The following is a 20,566-nucleotide window of genomic DNA, read 5'->3' as shown; positions in this document are numbered from 1 at the left end:
TATGTGATGGAAAAACCGTGCATCCTATTGAAAATTCGTTTTTTTTTTTGTTATTGAACATTTTTTTTTTATCTGAAAATTTAATTTTCATTTTTCCATTTTTTTTTAAACTCTGTTTAAAAAGTCATATTTTTCTTTTAAAATTCATCTTTTTGATTTAAAATTCAACTATTACAGTTAAGGATTCATCATTTTAGTTAACAAATTATCACTTTGGTTGAAAATTTAACTTTTTTCTTAAAAATTAATTTTTTAAACTGAAAATTGAACTATTTCATTTTTTTTTAAAACTGATCTTCTTTAGTTCAAAATTGATCTGTCTGGTGGAAAAAATGGTGTATTCTATTAAAAATACGTTTTTTCTTGTGGTTGAAAATTCAAATATTTCATTTATTTTATTTATTTTAAAACTTCTTTGTTAAAATGTCAGTTTTTTCATTCGAAATTAATCTTTTTGATTAAAAATTCAACTATTATACTTAATGATTCACCATTTTAGTTAAAAATTCATCACTTTGTTTTAAAAATTGAATTATTTTCTTAGAAAATTAATTTTTTTAACTGAAAATTGAACTGTTTTATTTTTTGTTGAAAATGGATTTTCTTCAGTTCAAAATTGATCTGTGTGGTGGAAAAAATTGGGTATTCTATTAAAAATTCGTATTTTTGTTGTTGAAAATTAATTTTTTTAATATGCAAATTCAACTATTCCATTTTTCTATTTTTTGTTGTAGTGTTCTTCGTTCAAAGTTCATCTTTTGGTTTAAAATTCAATTTTTTTTGTTTTAACTTTTAATATTACAGTTACTGATTCGTCATATTAGTTAAAAATTCATCACTTAGGTTGAAAATTTAACTATTGTCTTAAAAATTAATTTTTTGTTGTTAAAAATTTATTTTTTAAACTGAAAATTTAACTGTTCCATTTTTTCTGTTTGGAAAATAATCTTTCTTTAGTTCAAAATTCATCTAGGTGATGGAAAAATCATGCATTCTAGGTCAAATTTGTTTTTTTGTTGTTGAAAATTAATTTTTTTCATCTGAAAATTTAACTTTTCCATTTTTGATAAACTCTTTAGTAAAAGAGTCATCTTTTTCTTTCAAAATTAATCTTTTTTAGTTTAAAATTCAACTATTACACTTAATGATTCACCATTTTAGTTAAAAATTCATCACTTTTTTTTAAAATTGAACTATTTTCTTAGAAAATTATTTTTTTTTTTAAATTAATTTTTTAAACTGAAAATTGAACTATTTTATTTTTTGTCGAAAATGGGTTTTCTTGAGTTCAAAATTGATCTGTGTGGTGGAAAAAATTGTGTATTCTATTCCATATCTGCTTTTTTTGTTATTGAAATTTTATTTTTTTCATCTGAAAATTTAATCATTTCAGTTAAAAATTCATCGCTTCGGTTGAAAATTTAAGTATCTTCTGAAAAATTCATTTTTTATCGTTAAAAAGTAATTTTTTAAACTGAAAATTTAACTGTTCTATTTTTTCGGTTAAAAAATAATCTTTTTTAGTTCAAAATTGATCTCTGTGATGAAAAAATCATGCATTCTATTAAAAATTCGTTTTCTTTTGTTGTTGAAAATTAATTTTTTTAATCTGAAAATTTCACTTTTATTTTTCGATTTTTTCTTAAACTCTTTGGGTAAAAGGAATCTTTTTCATTAAAAATTCATATTTTTGGTTTAAAATTCAAATATTACATTTAAGGATTCATCATTTTAGTTAAAAATTCATATCGTTAAAAAGTAATTTTTTAAACTGAAAAGTGTACTATTTTCTTTTTTGTTGAAAACTGATCTTTTTTAGTTAAAAATTTATATTCATGGTATAAAATGTAACTATTATAGTTAAATATTTGTCAGATTAGTTTAAAATTCATCTCTTCGGTTGAAAGTTAAACTATTTTGTTTAAAATCGTTATTTTTGTTGATAATTATTTTTTTAAACTGAAAATTCAACTATTCCATTTTTTGTTCAAAATTGACCTGTTTCAGTTCAAAATTTAAATATTTTCTCGATTATTTATCTTTTTTAGTCGAAAATTTAATTATTCTAGTTAAAAATGTTCAACTAAAAAAGATATATATTTTATACCAAATAGTTAAATTTTGAACTAAAATAAAGATCGATTTTAAACTAAGAATAGAATAATTAAATTTTCAGCTAAAAATGATAGATTCGCCATTTTTGTTGAAAATTTAACTTTTTGGTTTTTGGTTGAAAATTCATCTTTTTTAGTTTAAAGTTCAACTATTTAATTAAAAATGTATTTTTTCACTTTAAAATTCAAATATTTGGTTATAAATTCATCTATCATGGTGAAAAATCATGTTTTTTTAAAAAGAAAATTCATCTTTTTGGTTAAAATTCAACCATTTGTTTAAAAATTAATCTACATCGTTAAAAATTCAATATTTTTACTTAAAAAGTGAGGAATTTTAAGCGTCTCAAATTTAATTTAATATAATATTCACATTAATTTTACATAAATATGCACTGAATTTAAAGTGTAGGTAGATAAAGTGAAAATTGATTTCAATTATTATTTAACATTCGTGCACTTAATTTACAAATTCGAGAATCTGTCAATAATTTTTTTGTATTATTTCTGGCAAAACTTTCTAAATTAAATATATTAATTGATTCCCTAGAAAATTGTTATACCATTACAAAATTACTTTTTTTAATGAAATAAACAGTTATTTATTACTACACATGAATAGTAAAATTTTCATACATTTATATATTTACAAAGACTATAAAAACACTATTTATAATAAACTTGTTTTTAAAAATGCGAAATACTTGAATGGTTTAGTACTATGAAAAATTATGACTTGAAAATCCTGGAATTGTCAGGAAATTTTTTTTCCAGGGCTTGAGTGGACACCCTGTAATTTAAATTGAATTCTTTTTTAATTAATTTTTATTTTTTATTAGAAAAGAACGATGTGACGGACGATATGATCATGAAAATCTCGTCTCTTCTTGTACCAAGACCACAAACTCGTAGTCGATTTGACGTAGTTTTTCATGGAGATGAACACAGGTAAAAATCGTATCTAATAAAATTTTTTAAAAATCTTGCACTCCTTGTTTTCAGTTTTTTTTCTTCTTTAATTTTCTAGAATTTTTTCAATCGCAATTTCCAGATAGGGAATTTTAATTTGAAAAATTTATTTCTAAAAAAGAATCAAATGTTTATAAAATCACAAAAGGATTCTATTCATAAAACCTTTATAAAATTTATTTCTGAATGTTTCTAAGCATTATTGATAAAAGAAAATTTTTATTATTACTTTTTTTTAGTATTAAGAAATATTTTTGTTCTTAACATTTTTCATCAGACTATAATTTATTTAATTTTTCACGCTTTTAAAGAGAAGCGACAAATTAAATTCTTGAGAAAGACTTACAGTATCTTAAATATTATTTAAGCAATTTTTTTAGTTTTTGCAGGATTTTAAAAAATCTTTCAAAGTTTTGAAAAGTTATTGAATAATTAAAAATTTGCAAATTTTTCAAAAAATTGCAAACAAACTGCAGATTTTTCAAGATTTTGAAATAAGATTTTGAAGTTTCTTAAAGAATTTGAAAGGTTTTAGGGTAATAATTATTTGATTGAAAAGTATCTTTTGTGTTAAAATTTAATTGTTTTGTAGAAACCTCATATTTTTGTGTTAAAACTGCAAATATTTTAGCAGGAAATTAATTTTTTTTTGTTAAAAATTTATATTTTCCAGTTATAAATTCAAATGTTTTCTCGAAAAAAAATTTTGATGTACTAAACGTAAAACTTCCATGTTTAAAAATTCACCTTTTTTGTTAGAAATTTGTCTTCCCGAGGTAAAAATTTAATTTATTTCTTTAAAAATTCAATTTATAGGTTGCCAATTAAATTATTGGTGGATGTTCATATTTTTGGATTGAAAAATCGAATATTTTGTTAAAAATTATATTTTCTGGTTGAAAATTAAATTGCGTTGTTGAAAATTCGCCTTTGGGGATTGAAAATTCATCTCTTCTTGTAAAAAATATTATTTTTTGGTTGCAAATTTTGAAAATTTATTTTTTTCGGTGTAATAGTCTACAATTATGTTTTTGGTTAAAAATTCAACAGTTTTGTTGAAAATTCATATTTTTTTAGTTGACAATTCAATTTTCGGTTTAAAAATTCAAATGTTTTCTAGAAAACTCTCCTTTCTTTGGACAACAAATAAAACTTTATTGGTTGAAAATTTAACTGTTTTGTTGTCAATTGAAATTTTTTGGTTAAAAATGATCTTTTAAGATTAAATTTTAATTTTTTTGTAGAAAAATAATGTTTTGTGTTAAAACTGCAACTATTTTGGCAGAAAATTTATTTTTTTTTTGTTAAAAATATATATTTTTGAGTAATAAATTCAAATGTTTGCTTAACAATTTTTTTCTACTAAATGTAAAACTTCCATGTTTAAAACTTCACCTTTTTTATTAAAATTGCGTCTTTCCGGAAGAAAAATAATTTATTTCTTTAAAAATTCTTTTATTAGGTTGAAAATGAAATTCTTGGTGGAAATACATATTTTTGGGTGGAAAAATCGACTATTTTGTTAAAAGTAATATTTTTTGGTCGAAGATTAAATTGCTTGGTTGAAAATCGATCTTTGTGGATTGAAAATTTATCTATTCTTGTAGGAAAATAATCTTTTTTTTGGTTGAAAATTAACGTTTATTGTTGAAAATTTATCTTTTTGTATTTAATAGTCTACAATTACATTTTTTGTTAAAAATTCAACCGTTTTGTTAAAAGGTCATCCTTTTTCGTTAAAATTCAACTGTTTTGTTGAAAATTCATATTTTCTTGTTAAAAATTCCATTTCTGGATTAAAAATGATCGTTTATTTTTTGTCAGAAATTATTATTGTTGTTTGAAAATTCAATTGTTTTATTGAAAATTAATTTTTGTGTTGCAATTTCATACTTTCGGGTCAAAAATTCTATCGTTTTCTAGAAACATCGCCTGTTTTGGGCTACAAATAAAAATTTATTCGTTGAAAATTTAACTATTTTGTTGTCAATTTAATTCTTTGGTTAAAAATGATATTTTAAGTTTAAGTTTAAATTGTTTTGTAGAAAAATAATTAGTTGTACAAAATTAACTTTTTTCTTGCAAATTATTATTTAAAAAAAAAAATAATTTCTGAATTTTTCTAAACATTATTGATAAAAGAACATTTTAGTTCTCATTTTAAGACAACTTTTTTCATTTTTCAGACTTTAAAAAAACATTTAGAAGTTTTAAGAAATTCTAAAATAATTAACAATTTGAAATTATTTCAAAATATTGTAAAGAAACTGCAGATTTATGAAGATTTCGAAATAAAATTTCGAAACTACTTAAAGAGTTTAAAAGATTTCATGATAATAATTTTTTAATTATGATTTTAGCGAAAACTAAAATTAATTTTTATTTTGAAAAAAATTAATTTTAAGAATATACTTGATATTGTTATTAAAATAATAATATAAATAATGAATAATAATAACATAATATAAATTTTTGAAGTTCTGATACAAAAAATGAGGCCTTTTAAGAATTTTGAAACGTGTTGAGAAAATAAATTTGTCTTTTAAAATTTTTGGGAAAATTTCAAATGATTTATTGTTTCATTTTATAATATTTATTTTAAGAGAATATTTAAAAAGATTTCGAACCATTCCGAAATATTTTCATAATTGTCAAAAAATAATCTGGCGAATTTTAATGCAATTTTTTTAATTTTACAGAACTTCTTATAATAACTTGAATAAGAATATTTTTAAACTTTGAAAGATTCCCGAAAATTTATCAAATATTTTTTTTCTAATCGTTAAAAATTTATACATATATTTTAAACTGATTCGAATTTTTCCTAAAGTCTTGTTAAATTTGGTGAAATAAAGAAAAATTTGTTAGAAATTTTCTGGATTCTTTTTTGACATAAATGAAATCTTCAAAAATTTTTTTGCATTTTCTCGAGAAGCTTAGGAAATTTATATTTATGTAACCTCAAATGAAATAAACAAAGAAACTTTCAAAATAAAGAGTTATTCAATTTGTTTATATAAAAAACTATTTTACCCTTCAAATTATAATTTGCCTACATTTTTTTTTTGTTGACTTGAAAATATTTTTGGTTGAAAATTCATCTTTTTGTTTTGAAAATGTATCTCTTTTAGTAGAAATTTAATCGTTTGGTAGAATATTAATATTTTTTTTAGAATTATTACTATTTGATTAAAAATTAAAACTTTTTTGGTGGGGAATTAAACTTTTTTTGTGTGGAAAATCGTCTTTTTTGGTTGAATTCAATTGTTTTTTTTTTGTAATTTTTAATGGAAATAAGTTTTTTTATAATATAATATATCACATATTTGAAAATCCTTTCTTTTGCGAACAATTAATCTTCTTAGCTTAAATAATTTATTTTTATTTTTTGATTAATTGAACTGTTTTTGTTTTAAAATTGAAATATTTTTTGATTGAATTATCAACTTTTACATTTTAAATCCACACTTAAATCCAATTGTTCTTTATTTAAATGAAAAATATTTTTAATTGAAACGTCAATTAATATTAAATGTTTTAATTGAAAATTCACATTTTTGGGTTCAAAATATATGTATTTGGTTAAAAATGATATTTTTTTTGAAAATTCGATTGTTTTTTAGAAAATTAATGTTTTTGTGTTAAAAATAAAAATATGTTGGTTAAAAAATTAACTAGTTTATTGAAAATTCAATTATTTCGTTGAAAATTTTATTCTTTTTCAGAAAACGAATATTTTTTTATTAAAACTGCGTCTGTTTTGGAATAAAATTCACTTTTGTGTTAAAAATTCATGTTTTTGGGTTTTAACTATAATTGTTTTTTAGAATTTTTTTTATTGAACATAAAACTTCCGTAGCTGAAAATTTAACTATTTTTTGAAAAAATCGTCTTTTTGGATTGAAAGTTTAATTATTTTCTTTAAAAATTCCAAACAATTTACTTAAAAGATAACTATTTTTGTTAAAAATTCATATTTTTGGTTTGGAAATTAAACTATTTTGTTAAAAGGTCGACCTTTTTCGTTAAATTTCAGCTGGTTTAATTTTTTTTAGTTAAATTCAACTGTTTTTTATAATAAATTTAAAAAAATGTTTGTTCAAATATAGGCTTTTACATTTTTCTTTGAGAATATTCATATTCTTAGGTTGATAATTAAACTTCTAGTTTGAAAGTTAAAATACTTTCTTAAAAATTCACTTATTTGATTGAAAATTCATCATGTTAGTTGCAAATTCATATATTTTGGTAGAAATTTAATCATTTGGTAGAATATTAATATTTTTCATTAGAATTGTTACTATTTGGTTTAAAATTAAAAACTTTTTTGTGGGGAATTGAACTATTTTTTTAGAAATCGTAGTTTTTGGTTGAATTCGATTATTTTTTAACATTTTCAATTTAAATACGTTTTTGTTAAAATAATATCTATTACATTTTTTGTTGGGAATTCATATTTTTTGGTTGAAAATTTATCATTTTAGTTCAAAATTCATATCTAATATTTTGTTAAAGATGAAACTATTTTTTGAAAATCCGTCTTTTTGCGAAAAAGTAATCTTCCTAGCTTAAATCATTTTTTAAAGAATTAAACTGTTTTTGTTTTAAAATTGAAGTATTTTTTGATAGAATTATCGATTTTCATTTTACTTGAAAATTCGTTTCTTTGGTTGAAAATGTAACTATTTTTTTTTTTAATTCGACTTTTTGATTAAAAATTAATCCTCTGGGTAGAAAATTCATCTTTTTGGTTGAGCAGTCAACTATTTTGTTGGAAATTCGTTTTTTCTTTCGATGAATGAAACTGTTTTTTTATTTAAAATTTAAATCTTTTTCGAATGAAAAGCCAATAATTAAATTTTACGATGAGAATACATTTTTTTTGTTTGAAAACTCAACTACTTGGTTAAAAGTTTATCTTCTTTGCTAAAACTTATTTTTTTGGTTGCCGATTAATCATTTTAGTTCAAATCAACTTTTTTGTTTAAAATTTATATTATTTGTTTAAATTTTATATTTTTTGTTTAAAAAGTCATGTATTTGGTTAAAGATGTAAACTGTTTTGTTGAAATTTTCGAATTTTTAAAAGATTCTGAGGTAAATAATATTTATATGACCTTAAAAGCAAACAAATCTAAAAAATAAATAATTAATCGAAATTTGTATGTTAAATTAAAAATTATTTTTCCTCTCAAAACGAAAAACTACACGCGCGTGTAGATAAAATGAACAGATTTAAATGTTTCTTTTGTGTTTTTTAGTGCCATAAAAATTCCAGCAGCGAAACCAGATGAAGTGGCTTTTGATTTAGTCGCAATCGTAGACCCAGTTTCGAGAGGAGCTCAAAAATTGGGTCCAATTTTGCACACTTTACAGAAATCTCTGAACTGCAACATCAAACTTTTCCTGAATTGCTTGGACAAAAATAGTGATATGCCGCTCAAAAGGTTTGCTTTTTATTCAAAAGTAGTTTGGACAATATTTTTACACTCGTTATATTTTATATTTGAATTTGTTTCAGTTTTTATCGGTTTGTTCTTGAACCTGAATTGCAATTTACTGCCGATGGAGAGATAAACGGAGCGATTGCTAAATTCACGAAATTACCAACTTCTTCTCTTTTAACTCAACATATTCACGCACCAGAAAATTGGCTTGTGGAAGTTGTTCGCAGTGTCTATGATTTAGACAATATTAAACTCGATAATGTTGCGATGGGTGTTCATAGGTAAGTTTAGGAAATTATTTTTTGACTTTTCGAACCCCGAGACAAGATAGAGAAAGAATTTTATTACAGATTTTATATTCTTTGACCTAATATCCATTTTTTAGAAACTATTTGCTTGAAAATTAAATTTTTTATTGAAAATTCATATCTTTGGGCTGAAAATTTAATTGTTTTTTTTTTTTTAATTCGTTTTCTTTGTAGTTAAAATAAGTCTATCTTTGTTGAAGATTGAACTAATTTGAATATTTTGAGTGATCTTTTGGACATTTTTCATTTTCTAAGCGAAAGAAAATTGAAAAAACTGCTTTTAAATCAAATATCCGCAGTGTTGAAATTTTGAACAAAAATCGTGAAGTGCGTTTTTTTTTTAAATTGTAAATCGCGGTGGCCTCTGGACCGGAAAACCGGGAAATGACAGTGAATTTTTTATTTTTTACCGGGAATATTACAAATTTGTAGAAGAAAAATCTTTCCACATTCGATTTCAACAGTTTTTAAATTATTATTTGACTTACAAATAAAAAATAAAAGCCTTTGATGTTGAAAAATTTGGGTAAAAAACATTTTTATTTAATAAATAAATACATTTTTTTAAATTTATGTGTTCTTTAAGTAATAAAAAGTGAACAAAAAGGATTTTAAACTATTTCAAAATTTAGGATTTTTCAGATTTTAACGTTAAAACTTAAACGGTTTTAATTTGAAAGTCTTAGTCATTAAACAAATGTGAACGTATGACTGAAAGTTTATATACTATTTTCAACTTAAAAATAACTTTATAATAATATATTCTTAATTAAAAGATTTTCTTTAATTTGAAATAATGTTTCATTCTAAAATATTCAATTTTAAACCCATTCAACTTGACATTTTTAATTTTAAAAAAAGATTAATTATTGAATATTTAGGAAGATTTGAACGTTACATTTTAATTTTTTTATTTGAAAAAGGCTTAATTTGTGAGTGAAATTTTAAATTTTTGACGTATAATTTACAAATGAACATTTGTAGAAAAAATTTGAGTAATTTTAAGAGATATTTAAGAGTTTAAAGAAGATAAAAAATTATCATGCAAATTTTAGAAAGTTTTCTTAAAATCATCTAGAATCTTTTTTGACAATTTTGTTTAAATCATTGGAAAACTTTTTAAATATTTTCGTAAAATAATTTTTCAAAATGAAAAGTTATTTTTAATGTTCCTCTTTTCATGAAAATTCTTTTCGCATGAAGTTTGATCAATTATTTCCCAAAATCTATAGGTTCTGGTACAAATTTTCCAGGAATAAAAATGTCTTAGAATTAGTCAAAGAATATTCTTGAATTTTTTCAGATTTTTTGAAAATTTTTTTTGCAAATTTCAAATGTTTTATTGTTTGAAAAATCACAAATTTTTTCTAAAAAATCTTTAAAAAATTCATAGTGTTCTATGGTTAATTTCAAGACATTTTTATTCCATGGCACTTTTTTTTAAACTTTCAAGTTTTTGAGAAAAACAAAGATGATGGAAAAAAAACAGTTTTTGGAACATTTTTGCATTTTGTCCGCCATTTTGGAAGAAAAAACATATATATATATATACAAATTGTTTTGTTAAAGTTTAAGAAATTTGTGCACCGATGGTTGTAGAAATTTTAAGATATTAAAGCGTTTTTATGTCTGAAAAAAAAATATAAAAATGAAAAATCGAACATTTTTCACTATTTTGTATACAAAAACCGCCATATTTAATTTTGAAGTCAAAATATTCGAATTTTTTTGTTATACCCATAAATTTTGCGGTCAAACTCATTTTATAAAATTGATAGCTTTGTTCGTTAATGGGTTAATCAATTTTCAAGTTTAAAAAATGAACTAAAATTATAAATTTTAAAGAAATTTAAATGATTTTAATGAATTTATCTAAAAAATTGCTTTTCGGCATAACTCTTTTCATGAAATTTAGCTTAAGATTTAGGACGAAAAGGGAATTCGCATCATACTTGTTTTTAAATTAAACTTGAACTAAAGGATCTTATTCCAAATAAGAAATCGTAACATAGGAACCAAGTTTTCAAAATAATTTACAAATTGCTATTTTATCCATTTTACATTTATTTATTCTCGCTTATCGGTGCATTTCGATTTTGAATTATTGATCATAATTATTTTAATCGAATCTACGGAAAAGAATGATCAATAAATGTTTATTTTCATTTTAAATGATTAAATTATGTCTTTTGAAGAATAATTTAATGAAGATATAAATTATTTTACAGTTTTATTTAACAGTTTTGGATATTTTATATTTTTAAATTTTGCTGCCAAACGGACAATAATCTGAAAGATTTTAATACAATTTTTTCGGATTACATTTTTTTTCTTGAATTGCAGAAGTTTCAGCAGTTTTGAAAAGAATCGAAAATAATTAAAATCTTGAGAAGATCCTGAAACATTTAAAATGAAATGTACATTCTTGATGATTTAGAACAAAAAATGAGAAGCCTTTTAAGAAATTTTAAAGGTTTTTTAAGAACAATAAAATTGTCTCAAGATTCATTTTAAAATTTTTAATAATTTCTTTATTTTGAAGAAGGGATTCTAAACGAAAATTGAATCAAAATTACAAAAAAAATTCTATTATGTTTAATAAATATTTTCAGCTATTCAAACAATTCCAAGTTATTTTAAAACTTGTGAAAACATCCATTTTTTCAATGTAGATTGTTGAAGATTTTGAAATAGGAAGCTGGATTAAAATTACGAAAGGTTTCAAGAGAATAAAAACTTTTTCTTTAGATTTCCAGAAAAAAGTTAAATAATTTTTTATTGTGAAAACTTAACTTTAGCATAATGTTCTAAAATATTTCAAAGTTTTTCTAACAAAAATTTCGAAAAATAATCTGGGAGTTTTGAATGCAAATTTTGTTGTGTTTAAAAAATTTTAAGAAAAATTTATAAAATTTTAAGAAGCATTTAGCACGTTCAGATATATTAAAAAGATTTCAAAAACATGTTTAATTTTGATAATTATAAAAATTTGGAGAAAAATGTGGAGTTTTTACAATTTTTTAAAAAAGAAGCTTTTTATGAATTTTGAAATGTTTTTAGAAAATCAAACAATATTCTCTAGATTATCAGGAAAATTTGAAGTTATTTTCTGAAAGATTCCAGTACACTTTTTTTTTTTATTTTGCAGAATTTTTTTAAAATGGTATTTTAAAAAATTTGCATGTTGAAAAAAATGAACTAAAATTACACATAATCAACCAAATTTAATTAATGTTAATGAATTCATTTCAAAAGTTTGCTTTTCGTCATAACTATTTTCATGAAATTTAGTCTAAGATTTAAGAGGGAAAGTGAATTTTCATTATACTTGTTTTTAAATGAAATTAAAAATGATTAAACTATTTTGTCGAAAATTCAATTTTTTAGTTAAAAATGATCTTTTGTGTTTAATATTTTATTGTTTTGTAGAAAACTACTATTTTGGGTTAAAACTGCAACTAATTTGGCAGAAACTTAAGTTTTGTGTTGAAAATTCATATTTTTTAATTATAAATTCATTAAAAATCAAACTTCTTTGGTTGAAAATTCATTATTATTATTTTTTTGTTAGAGAATTCCTTTTTTCTTTGGGTTAAATAGAATGTTCTTGGTTGTAAATTTAACTATTTTGTTGAAAATTCAAGTATTTGGTAAAAATTGATCTTTTGTGTTTAAAATTCAATTGTTTTGTAGAAAACTTTTCTTTTGTTAAAACTGCAACTGATTTGGCAGAAAATTTTTCTTTTGGTGGAAAATTCAATTACTTTTTTTAAACATTCAACTATTAGGTTAAAAATCAACTATTTTGTCAAAAAATAATCTTTTTGATCAAAAATTCTACGGTTCGTTTGAAAATTTATATTTTAGACTTAAAAGTTTAATTGTTTTGTTGAGAAATAATTGGTTTGGATTACAAATTCAACTATTTTAGTAGAAAATGAAGCTTTTTTATAATTTATGTTTTTTGGTCGAAAATGAACTTTTTTTTGAAAAAATTTATATTTTTTCGCAGAAAATTCAACTACTTAATTGAAAAATGACTTTTTGGTTTAAAACTTTATATTTTATGGCCTAAACATTCAATCTTTATAGAGAACAGTATTTTTTTCTTTTTTGTTTGAAAATTCCATTTTTTTCATGAAAATTCACATTCTTTGGTTAAAAATTCAATTGTTTTCTAGAAAATTATTATTATTTTTTTTTAAATAAAACTTTCCTCGTTGAAAATTCAACTTTTTTGTCGGAGAATAAATTATTTGGTTCAAAAATGACCTTTTCTCTTGAAAATTCATATTTTCAAGTTAAAAATTCAATTGTTTTCCAGAATTTTTATATTTTTTTATTAAACATTCAATTTCCATGGTTGAAAATGTGCCTCTTCGGGTTTAAAATTCAATTATTAACTTCAAAAATTCGACTTTTTGTTTAAAATTGAACTTTCGTATTGAAATTTCATATTTTTAGGTTGAAAATTTAATTTTTTCGTAGAAAATTAATTTTTGTTGTAGAAATTTAATTTTTGGATTAAAAATTCCACTATTTTATTGTTAATTCAACTATTTTGCTGAAGTTTCAACTATTTTGTAGAAAATTGAACTATTTGCCAAAGAAATATAAATTTTTGGTAGTAAATTCACTTTGTTGTCGAAATTTCAAATTTTCAGGTTGAAATTTTTTTTGTAGAAAATTAGTCTTTTAGGCTTGAAAATTTAATAGCTTGGTAGAAAATTCAAGTATTTGGTTAAAAATTTCATTTTGTTGAAAATTCGGTTTCTTTGTTTCTTGAAAATTTCGTTTTGTTAACTGAAAATTTAGTTATTCAATTTTTGGTTGAAAATTGATCTTTTTGCTTTGAAAATTCAACTATTTACCGGAAAAATTGAATTATTTGGTTGGAAATTAACTTTTTTGTTGAAATTTCATATTTTCCCGTTAAAAAATTTAATTATTTTGTAGCAAATTAATTTTTTTTTTTTGTTCAAAAAGTAAACTATCTTATTGAAAATTGATTTTTTTGTTTGGTACAAAATGCAATTGATTTCTAGAAAAAATTTTCTTGGGTTAAAAATTTAACATATTTTATTGGAAAGTCAACTATTTTGGTGAAAATTCAACTATTCTCCTTGCAAATTTAACTATTTGGTTTAAAATTTACTTCCTTGTTGAAAAATAATATTTTTGGTCGAAAATTCTACTGTATTATACCAAATTTGTCTTTTTAATTTGAAAATTTAACAATTTGGTCGAGAATTCAAATATTTTCCTTAAAAATTTAGCCATTTGTTTGAAAATTTACTTTTTTTTCAATAATATTTTTGGCTTGAAAATTCTGTTTTATACCAAATTCGACCTTTTGACTTGAAAATTTAACAGTTTGGTATAAAATCCAACTGCTTGGTTGAAAATTATATTTCATGTTAAATATCAAATTGATTTCAACAAAATATATTTTTTGGATTAAAAATTCAACTATTTACTTGAAATTGAACTGAAATTGAATGAAAAATTCTATAGAGTTATAGAAAATTCGTGCTTTAGCTTGAAAATTTAACAGCTTGGTTAAAAATTAACTTTCCTTTTTTCTTTTGAAATTTAATATCTTCAGGTTGAAAATTTAATTGTTTTTAAAAAAATTTATTTATTTTGATTGAAAAATTCAACTATTTTATTGAAGTTTTAACTATTTAGCTTGAAAATTAAACTATTTTCCTTAAAAATGAACCTATTTGGTTGAAATTTAAGTTAAAAATTGTTTTTTTTTTTTCTAATTTTAAGGAAAAATTCGTTTAATCTCATTTCAGCGAATTCGAATTAGAATATTTACTACTCGAAGGACATTGTTTCGAAGCGTCGATGGGAAATCCGCCTCGAGGATTGCAAATAACTCTAGGTACGGAAAGTCAACCCATTATGGTTGATACGATCGTGATGGCAAATTTAGGATATTTCCAATTGAAGGCAAATCCTGGCGAGTGGATTTTGCGCCTTCGTCAGGGAAGATCGGCAGATATATATGACATAACAACTGTCGATGGCCAGGATGTTATTCATGAAGGGGCTGATGTCAAAGTTCTCCTAAGTTCGCTAAGAAGCCACGTTCTCAAATTAAAAGTCTCGAAAAAACCAGACAAAGCTAACATGGATCTTTTGTCTGACGATGACAAAAATTCGGGACTCTGGAATTCCATTTCGAGGTTCGTTTCAAAATCTTTATTCAGACTGAATACATTCTACTTTTTCATATTTGATATTATATTTTAATTTTTTCATTGATCAATAATGGACAATGAATAGGGTAGTTCAAAAATTAATTTTGAAATTTTTTCTCGAATTCCAAAAAAATGCGTTTTTCTTTTTTTTAAATTATATTTAGGATTAAGAATAACACGTATTTTCCATAAAAAATACGTTTTTTTTTTCAATTTTATTCAGAACATTTTGTGAGTATTTGGAAGTTATGTTTTTTTTGGCGATATTGGAATTTTCTCTTTGAAGAGAGTTAGAAATTGGCCCTTTTTCGAATTTTTAAACTTATTTCCAACTGTTTAGTTGGAGAGATGCAATAATTGATTAAATTTAACCGAAATAATTGTTTAATTTTTTCTAGAATCTTCCACTTTTTGTCCCTTTTTTACTTAGTAAGGTAATAGTTAATACAAGTTAACCAACCTAATTATTTAAACAATTAATTATTTTTTATAAATATCTTCTCTTAGATAATTGCTAGAAAGTTGTTGTTTTTTCTGAAAATTTTAACTTCGGTTTGGCTTTTTAGTTATGAACAAATAATGAATAAACAATAGAGAGAATAATTTTATTAATTTTTTTTTCTGAATATATGTTTCCAAAATGTAACATTTATTTAAAATATCCTTCAAATTTTCGATATAGATCATATTTAATGTAAATTTTTTTTAAAGTAATTATTGAGATACATTTTGTTCAACTTAATATTAATATTAATAATTATTATTTTTTCATAATTGAACATTCAAAGAAAATTTGAAGAAACCCCGCAACTTTATAACACAAAATAAAAGAAGATTGTTATAAACCATAATAAATTGTTAAAATAATTATGTTAACTTAAAATATTTATTACCTCACTAAGTAAATAGTGGGAAAAAGTTCACTTTTCAGAAAAATACAACTTTCTAGTATTATGATAGGAGAAGATAGTCAGAAACTGTGATAATTTGTTTAAACAATTATGTTTGTGCAATTTATTTAATTTTTACCTCGCTGTAAGTGAAAAGTGAACAAAAAATTAAATATTTCAGAAAAAAACGCAACTTTCTAGTATTATACAAAGGTAATATTATTTTCAAAGTATTACAAAAATTAGGTTTAATAGCTTGATTTAATTATTGCCTCACTCTAATTGAAACGTGGAAAAAAAGTGGAAATTTTTTTGAAAAAACTGCAACTTTCTAGCATTATTCTAAGAGAATATTATTATAAATGATAGTAAGTTGTTTAAACAATTATTTTACTTAAATTTAATTAATTATTGCCTCGGTTTACTTCAAAAGTTGAAAATAAGTGGAAAAATTTGTAAAAACCGCGACTAAAGTAGTATTTTATGTATCAGAAATAATCTGTATTCAAAAAATTTAAATTCCCGAACTGTAAAATTTCCAAATAATGAAATTCCCTAATTGAAAATTTCCTGAATGTAAACAAATAAAACTTTTTCAGAAATGAAAAAAACAATTTAATGCTAATATAATTGTAATTTTTATAATTTAATAATTTTAAAATAAATAAAATTGCAATGGTTTAAATAATAATAAATTGTTTAGACAAATTATTTTATTTAAATCTAATTAAGTATCTCCTCGCTTTAACTGAACAGTTGAAAATAAGTTTAAAAAACTGTAAAAATCGCGACTAAAGTAGTATTTTTATGCATAAAAATAATTTGTATTACAAAAATTGGACGAGTGAAAAATTCCAAAAATAAAATTGCCGAGACTGTAAAATTCCCAAATAATGAAATTCCGAATAAGAAAATTCTTGAATATAAAAAAAATACAATTTTTGAAAATATTATAAATAATAACAAATTGTTTAAACAAATATTTAATTTAAATTAAATGATATTTCAGTCGCCTCTTTCGAAGAGATTACAGAATGTAGTATTCCCTTCATCTCGCTAGATGTCACGAAGTTCAGAGTGGGGGGAAGAAAATTTTCCCCCACACGCTACTACTTTGCCAACCTCATATAATTTCGTCGTGCGTTAGAGGTTACATGTTCCGAGATTAGATATTTTTTGTTTTTCTTTAGTTATTTTTCTTTCATTCAGTTTATAAGTGACAGTGAACATGAGCAATAAAAGAAAATCAGATATTGAGATATTAAGTGTAGAATTTAAGCGATTAAAAGAACAGCTGGGAGCATAGCAAGCTCTTCAGGCAGAAGAAGGATTTCGAGGATTCGAGTCTGTTGAACGAGATGCAGAAGGAAGTGGTGATGACGGGAGTAATTCAGAAGATGACTCTCCATTAATCCTAATCAGCAATGAAAATTCGATGAAGAAAACTTCAGAAGGTATGGTTAATCCTAGATAGACATTACGTTTGGAATTTCAGTTTTTCTGTTCATCACACAGGTGGAAGTTATTTGTGGTTTAAAAGGTTCGAATAGAGATGAAACCTGGGAACAATATTTTAAGTGGTGAAATATACAAAATATTCCTACTTGATATTAAAACGCTCGCATGACGTTCTAATTTTTGTCTGCTATTTCCTACACTGCTTTGGAATGGTCCATTGAACAGGCATATACATGTGTGCTCGCATGACACATGGCTCGGTCAAAGCCGCCATGTTTGAATCTTTTGTTCTCTCTCACTAGAGATGAAACGGTTACATGTGTGCTCGCAGGACATACTGACTTGATAAGGGCAAACCAAGCTGCCATTTTTTCTTGTTTCTCTTATGATTATAAATTCAGACAATAAACCGCGCTCGTAAGACGCATATACATATCAAAATATAAATAAATGGAACTTAGCTTATTTATACATTTTACTGTGGATAAGTCTCTTATAAGTGAATTAAGCCTTTTTAGATGGTAAAGAGAAGGCCTTGAATAAGATGATTGAAGAGAAAGAAAAAGATGAAGCGGATATCGATGATGAAATTGCAGAGGTTTTTGGTCAGGATCCACTCGAATCTGAAGCCTTGAAATTGAAGGTTCATTCGTCAATTCATAAAAGATGGAAATATTGGGTTTCAAATGGAATTGAGAAAGAGAAAAGGGAGAACTTATTAGAAAAGTACGAATGTCCTGACGGATTAGAGGTACTTCAATTAAATCCAGAAATTTCACTAAAACTGCCAAAACACTCTAAGACTAGAGACACTTACATGGCTAAGAGACAACAATCGGCATGGTCCGCCCTGGGCTCTATTGGATCGGTTATGTATACACTTATCGAGGAAAAGGAAAGTGTCGATAAAGTTCTCTAATTAGAACGCCTACATGGTGCAGGAACACTCATCGCAGACATGATGCACAGTCAGACTAAGTCTAGGATTGCCTTTGTTCTAGCCGGGGTTGATAAAGAAACAAGAACTGTGCTTGAAGACACAAAGTCAGAGGAATTTTTATTTGGTAAAAACCTAGCAGAAAAAATTAAAGAAGCAAGAAGTATGGATAAAGTAGCTGTTTCTTTAAGGAAAAATCCTGGGCAAAAATTTTATATGCCACCATCTCAAAGACAGGCTTTAAACTCAAGCAGCCTGCTGGGAAAAAGCTCGTTTCCCAATTCATCAGGCTACTTCCAAGGCCACCCGTCGACTCAAGCAAGACCGCGACTGTACTTCAAAAACAGGCCACAAAATTAGTCATTCAACCAAAAAGCACAGTTCCAGGGGTACAACCCGGGAATGCAGGGAAAATTCAAATAAGTGTAAGTAAGGTTGCAGGAAAGATACCGTTAGTTAAATTTGATTCAGTCAAAGAAGTAAATATCTGTCAATAAACAATAGACTCACTATTAGTAAAGGGCGCCATAGAACCTTGCAGACCAGATAAGAATCAATTTTTATCGACCTATTTTCTTGTACGTAAAGCAGATGGGTCCTTTCGCTTCATTTTAAACCTAAAAAAGTTGAACGAGTTTATCAGAACAGATCATTTTAAAATAGAGGATCTTAGAACGGCTGTAAAATTAGTTTTTCCAGTTTTTTTTAATACACACCATCGATTTAGTAGATGCTTATTACATGGTTCCCATTCATGAAGACAGTAGAAAGTTTTTACGGTTTGAATTCTTTGGGAATCTTTTTCAGTTTACTTGCTTACGATTCGATTGGAATATAAGCCCGTTTATTTTCACGAAACTGATGAAGCCTGTTGTAAATAATTTAAGAGCGAAAGGACTGATGTCAATAATATACCTTGATATGTTACGCGTGGCTAAGGATTTTGAATTTTGCAAACAAAACACAAAAGATACAGTTGCCTTATTACATTTTTGGGGGTTTTTTAGTAGACGAAAAGAAAAGTAATCTTACACTATCTACAAGATTCAAATTTCTCGGTCTTATTATCAATTTAGTACAATATTGTATTGAACTACCAGACGTGAAAAGACGAAATTTAGAAATAGAAATAAGGTCATTTCTCACGAAGTCTTCTTGTTTAGTCAAAGATTTTGCACATATCATAAGGAAATTAACTGCAGCTTGTCCAGCAGTAGAGTGTGGAAATAAATATACAAGATCCTTAGAGAGAGAAAAATGTTTAGCATTAACATCGAATAACTTTGACTATGACAGAAAGATGTTGATTCCAAAGTCTATTATTTCTGATTTAAATTAGTGCATGAATATATTACCGGTTACGATAAACTCTATCAAAACAGGTGATTTCAGAATGGAAATTTATACAGATGTTTCTGGCACAGGTTGGGGTGCTACGAATAGTTTAGATCAGGTTTATGGATTTTGAGTTGATGAGCAAAAAAAGTTTCATATAAATTACAGAGAGCTGTTAGTAGTAAAATTTGCATTAGAAAGGTTAGCAGATCAATTAAGTAACTGCCAAGTCCTGCTTAGGATTTGCAACACAAAAGCCATATCTTATATTAATAAGATGGGCGGTGTGCGCTATTCTTCCTATAATAAACTGGCTAAAGACATCTGGCAGTGGGCAGAAAACAGAAGGATTTTCTTGTTTGCATCCTATATAGCATCAATTGATAATAAACGAGCGGACAGATTATCTAGAATGAAAAATAATGACGCGGAATAGGAGCTGAATAATGAAGCATCTCAGTTAATTGTTAAAAGATTTGGTTATCCAAGTGTCGATTTATTTGCCTGTGGGAATAACTCTAATTGTAAAAAATTTTTCTCGTGGAAACCCGACCCAGAAGCCCTACAAGTTGATTCATTTACGGTAGTATTGTTGTAGTGTCTCCTTGGCCAGGGCAACCATGGTACCCTTTATTTTTAGAAATGCTGGTAGTAAATCTCCTTATTTTCAATCCAGATGTTAATTTATTATTATCCCCATGCTGGAGGAAAGTTCACCCACAAGCGAGTCACCTGTTTTTAATGGCAGGCGGAGTATCAGCGAAGCCTTGTTAAGAAAAAATGTTCCTACAGATGCGTTAGATACGAGGGTGGATTGATAAGTTTCCGGCCTGACCAAGAAAAACAACGTTTTTAAGAATTTTTTTTTTTTATTTCTCAACATAATCTCCTCCAAGGCT

General features: G+C 24.4%; 1 protein-coding gene across 1 annotated transcript in view; it reads left to right on the top strand.

The window, feature by feature from the left end:
- Positions 1–20,566, top strand: part of LOC117175341 (UDP-glucose:glycoprotein glucosyltransferase) — a 99,453-nt gene that overhangs the window by 50,335 nt on the left and 28,552 nt on the right. The window contains exons 11-14 of the mRNA XM_033365049.1: positions 2,954–3,062; positions 8,345–8,530; positions 8,605–8,811; positions 14,640–15,032. Of these exons, the coding sequence (XP_033220940.1) occupies positions 2,954–3,062; positions 8,345–8,530; positions 8,605–8,811; positions 14,640–15,032 (895 nt within the window). The remainder of the gene's footprint in view (positions 1–2,953; positions 3,063–8,344; positions 8,531–8,604; positions 8,812–14,639; positions 15,033–20,566) is intronic.

This window comes from Belonocnema kinseyi, chromosome 6 (assembly GCF_010883055.1).
Source record: "Belonocnema kinseyi isolate 2016_QV_RU_SX_M_011 chromosome 6, B_treatae_v1, whole genome shotgun sequence".
Classification (NCBI taxonomy): Eukaryota; Metazoa; Arthropoda; class Insecta; order Hymenoptera; family Cynipidae; genus Belonocnema; species Belonocnema kinseyi.
The sequence above is the reverse complement of the archived record's forward strand: the minus strand, read 5'-3'. Positions and strand labels throughout refer to the sequence as shown.